Here is a 3,891-nt window from a genome sequence, read left to right as displayed (position 1 = left end):
TGAACATTTTTAGATGTCCTTAATCAAATCATTAGGGTTAAACATACCAAAAGTGAAATAAAATCACAACTATCAGTGTTATTTCTTAAACATCAAATATTATGCTTCTGAAAATATCACTTTTCTAAATATCATTTTGAAAGTAAAATATGGATTCTAGCATTTAAATGGTTACTCAAAGTCTCTCTTTTGAATGACTACAGATAAAGGAACTGACAGTAAGAAACTACTGACCAGATGTTTTCAAACACCATCACCTGAAACACCTTCAAAGCAGTACAATCTCATAAAACATTCAGAAAGATTATCTGACTTAATGAATGCTCAAAATGCAAGCTCAAATCTACCCTGTAAAGCAATCAAGTTTTTAGCAACTATTTTGACCTTAGTGACACAAACAATTAATTCTGCAAACCTAATATCAAAATAAAATTCTACATCTAATGCAGAATAATTTCTCAATGTAGTTAATCTAAAACAACATTTAAAATATGCTACCTCCATACGTTATACGTTCTAGTATTTAGTACTAATTTTAGAAGATTAGAAAAGAATGAAGGAGAGAGTAATTCATCAGAAGGCTTTTTTATGACTAATTTTTCAGTGAATATAAAACAGCAAAGCATACTAACAAAGATGTGGCTCCTGAGAATCTAGCCATTATATTATAAATTAAAACTTAGAGATATTCCAGCTTTCAGAAATATTTAATATTAATAATTTAAATGCTAGGAAAAAGTATTAGCCATAATTTACCCATCCCTTTTTTCTCTGCCAATCTGTTTATCATTAAGTGTTTGTGACAATGTGTGTCAAACCCTAGCCCTTCCTCCTAAACACATGGCTAATTTAAGCTGCTCACCTCTATAAAAATTAAAAAGCCATAAAAATCAAGGTAAACGTGCTCTCTCAAAACAGACCACACTGCCAGAAGTTCAAGGCAAACAAAATTTTATTTTGCTTGCATCACTCACTGCCTGCTAAATTATATTTCCAACAAGAGACCTCAGACAACAATGATGAGTCCATTTTACTTACAAGAAGTAATGTCTTTGTTCGAAACTTTACCTTTAAATAATACCAAGTAAAGACAAATTTTTAAAATTATGTCACTTATGAATTTGTTTTAATATTTTCCCCATAGTTTTTATTTTTTTCTGAAACATATCGAATATGTTAGAATTAGAAGCAATAAGTGTATTAATTTTCTAGAAAAGACGTTCCAATCTTTAATGAACTTAAAGAGCCATTCTAAAATACATTCACAGAAGGACAAAAATTCAATAACCTTAAGTTTCTACCTATATTAACATAGTAAAAACGTAACCAAGGGAAGAGACATTTACAAAGGTTTTTGAATGTTTATTTATCAAATTATTACATATCTTCCTGGAGACACTTCCTAAAGTGTCTTTTGTAGACACCTACTATACCCATTGTGCTAAATCACTTCTAGAAGTCACTCCACTAACATGCAGTACATGACTAAAGTTTCTAGGTTATCATAAGGACATAACTTTTTGTATTTACTCTTGTTTATGGTTTATACCAACAAACTGATAGACCAAGTAAACTTCAGACTCAGGTTATAAACACGCCTTACAGATTTATCATAAATTTCCTTCGGAGTGCTGTAAAGCATAGCCATGATTTGACTCTGTTTTCTTTTTAAGATCTAATCAGAGCTTTGAAGAAAAAGAAAGTTATTTCTTTGTATCTCCCTTCAGAAAGTATTGTCTATTAGTACTAAACTGCAATGTTCATTTTCTGTTGTTGATTTCACATGTTTTTATAAATGCATTCTACTATATTCTCACATAAAATAGAATCTGGCTATAAATTCTTAGGACTCTTAGTTAGGGGAGTCAGTAGGAATTTGATAGCACTCCAGTGGTATGTTTCCTGTAAATACATGAAAGGGAGAAAAGGGCTGTCCCGAAAACTGCATTTATTTAAGGTAATTTGTAAAACAGGCTAAACCTGGGACTTTGGTAGACATTGAATTCCTATGATGGTTAAAAAATATTTTAAAACGAAATAAAAATTATCTTCCTAATGATTACTGTCTGTGAAAAGAGACAATTCCAAAATAATAGGGAACCTATTCAAAGTGTTATGTCTAGCTCTCTTAAAAGATTACTCTCAAAAACAATGCCTAAAGGTTAAGACATTATTCAGCACATATACTCCAGGATAACTTGCGAAATACTGGTATTATTTAAAATAATGATTCTATTAAATTTTACTCTATTGTGGGCATTTGCTTTAACTTTTTTTTTTACATTTAGTCTGAATGCAATCCAGAATTTTAAAGAAATAACCCTTATTTTAAATCAAATAAAATATAATCTTATTGTCAAACAGGTGTATTCATTTTGGCCTAATATAAGTATATGCTTTGAAAGCTTTCTGTTCTCTGTCACTATTTCCGCAGAGTTGAATCAGTGAAGAATGGAGTGGCTATTCTTTGGCTGAAAAGAATATTTCATTGACAAACAAAATTGGGAAAAATGAATCTATTATCTAAGAAGAATAACAGACTACTTAAAAATGTGCCTTTACTGGGCAGTTGTTTACTTTTCCAGATTTAAAGAGAACTGCGTTTTATGAGCCACTAGCAGAAAATAAAAAAGTGCTCTTCAATGTTATCGAAAGATGTGTATTCAAAATATCTTGGAATGAGTTTTCCAGAAAAGCAACATAGATGTTCAGAGTGTTTACACGGTTCACAATCTCTCAGCCAATTTCTACTAATTAATAGCTAATATTTGCAGCTATCACAGGCAAGCATCTGTGTTATGAAAAGTCCTTGTGGTCCTTTTCACCTTAGCTTAGACTTGGAAGAAATTCATTGTAGAAGCAAGTATCAAGTAATGTGGCCCTCTGGTGGAAAACGAAGTACCACGTTCTGCAGTGCAATATTAGCCAGTAAACCAGAAGCTATAAAATATTTGTTACAAAGCTTTACAGAACCTTCCCAAAATCACCCCCTGCGAACTTAATTAATAGTTTGACACCTGAAGGGCATTCTGGTGCTGGTATGACGTAACTAATATGAAAATCCTATCTTTCCTGACACTTCAGTCATGTTCCAAATCGTAAGAAATTCTCAGCATCCTTTAGCTTAACACAACATGCTCAATTTGCTAGGAATACATTTTTCACATTCAAGAACATTCAAGGCTTATTTGTTTCAAGGAATCCCGGAAGAAAACAAAACTTACCTGCTGTTGTTGCAGATGCAGCAGTTCTACTGTGCTTACTTCAGAGCTGGTGTCCCCACTTGATCTTCCATCTCTGCTGCCAGCATCTAATTGGCTGCTTAGAGTGCTCATTCCATTTTGATTCATTGAACTGTTGCTTATTGTCTCTGTCGCAGATTCCTGCATCATGACTTAATACCTAAAAGTGATTAAGAAGTATCAATTAACGCACGTTACACCTTCACACTTCCATTATCAAGATGTCCCTCTCTGCCAATTACAGAGACAGCATCTTTAGGAAAAAAAAAAAAAAAAAAAAAAAAAAAAACGCCTTGAATAGTCATTTACCAAGAAAAGCAATACAAATTCAGCTTTCATCCAGATACTAATCACTGAAATTATGGTTTCTATAAGCAGTTTTTGTGTGGCTACATTTAACAGCCAAAGTAACATACCATGCATATAGCATGGTCAGTAGCATTTATGAACGACCACATTTTAAAGTCTACCTATAAAACCAGTTTAAATGAAGGCACGATTGCACACTCTGTTCTATGTTTCCTATTATCTACCTTTGACAACCATGGATGACTATACAGCCTTATTTTAAATATTCACTATCTTGATTCTGTCAGATTTTTACAGCACATCTTATGCAAGGCTGTTGTTTAATGATGCACAGCTAATC

The 3,891-nt window shown here is 32.4% G+C and overlaps 1 protein-coding gene across 7 annotated transcripts in view; it reads right to left on the bottom strand.

The window, feature by feature from the left end:
* FOXP2 (forkhead box P2) overlaps positions 1 to 3,392 on the bottom strand; it is a 260,784-nt gene extending 257,392 nt beyond the window's left edge. For all 7 annotated transcript variants that reach the window (XM_047095807.1, XM_047095808.1, XM_047095809.1 and 4 more), the window contains exon 1: positions 3,225 to 3,392. In XM_047095807.1, the coding sequence (XP_046951763.1) occupies positions 3,225 to 3,392 (168 nt within the window). The remainder of the gene's footprint in view (positions 1 to 3,224) is intronic.
* Positions 3,393 to 3,891: the final 499 nt, after the last annotated feature.

The sequence above is a fragment of the Lynx rufus genome, unplaced genomic scaffold (genome assembly GCF_022079265.1).
Source record: "Lynx rufus isolate CCGP_SWC_20201006 ecotype Redwood Valley unplaced genomic scaffold, mLynRuf1.p SCAF_4, whole genome shotgun sequence".
In the NCBI taxonomy this organism is placed as follows: Eukaryota; Metazoa; Chordata; class Mammalia; order Carnivora; family Felidae; genus Lynx; species Lynx rufus.
Note: the sequence above shows the minus strand (reverse complement) of the source record. Positions and strands in the feature narration are given on the sequence as shown.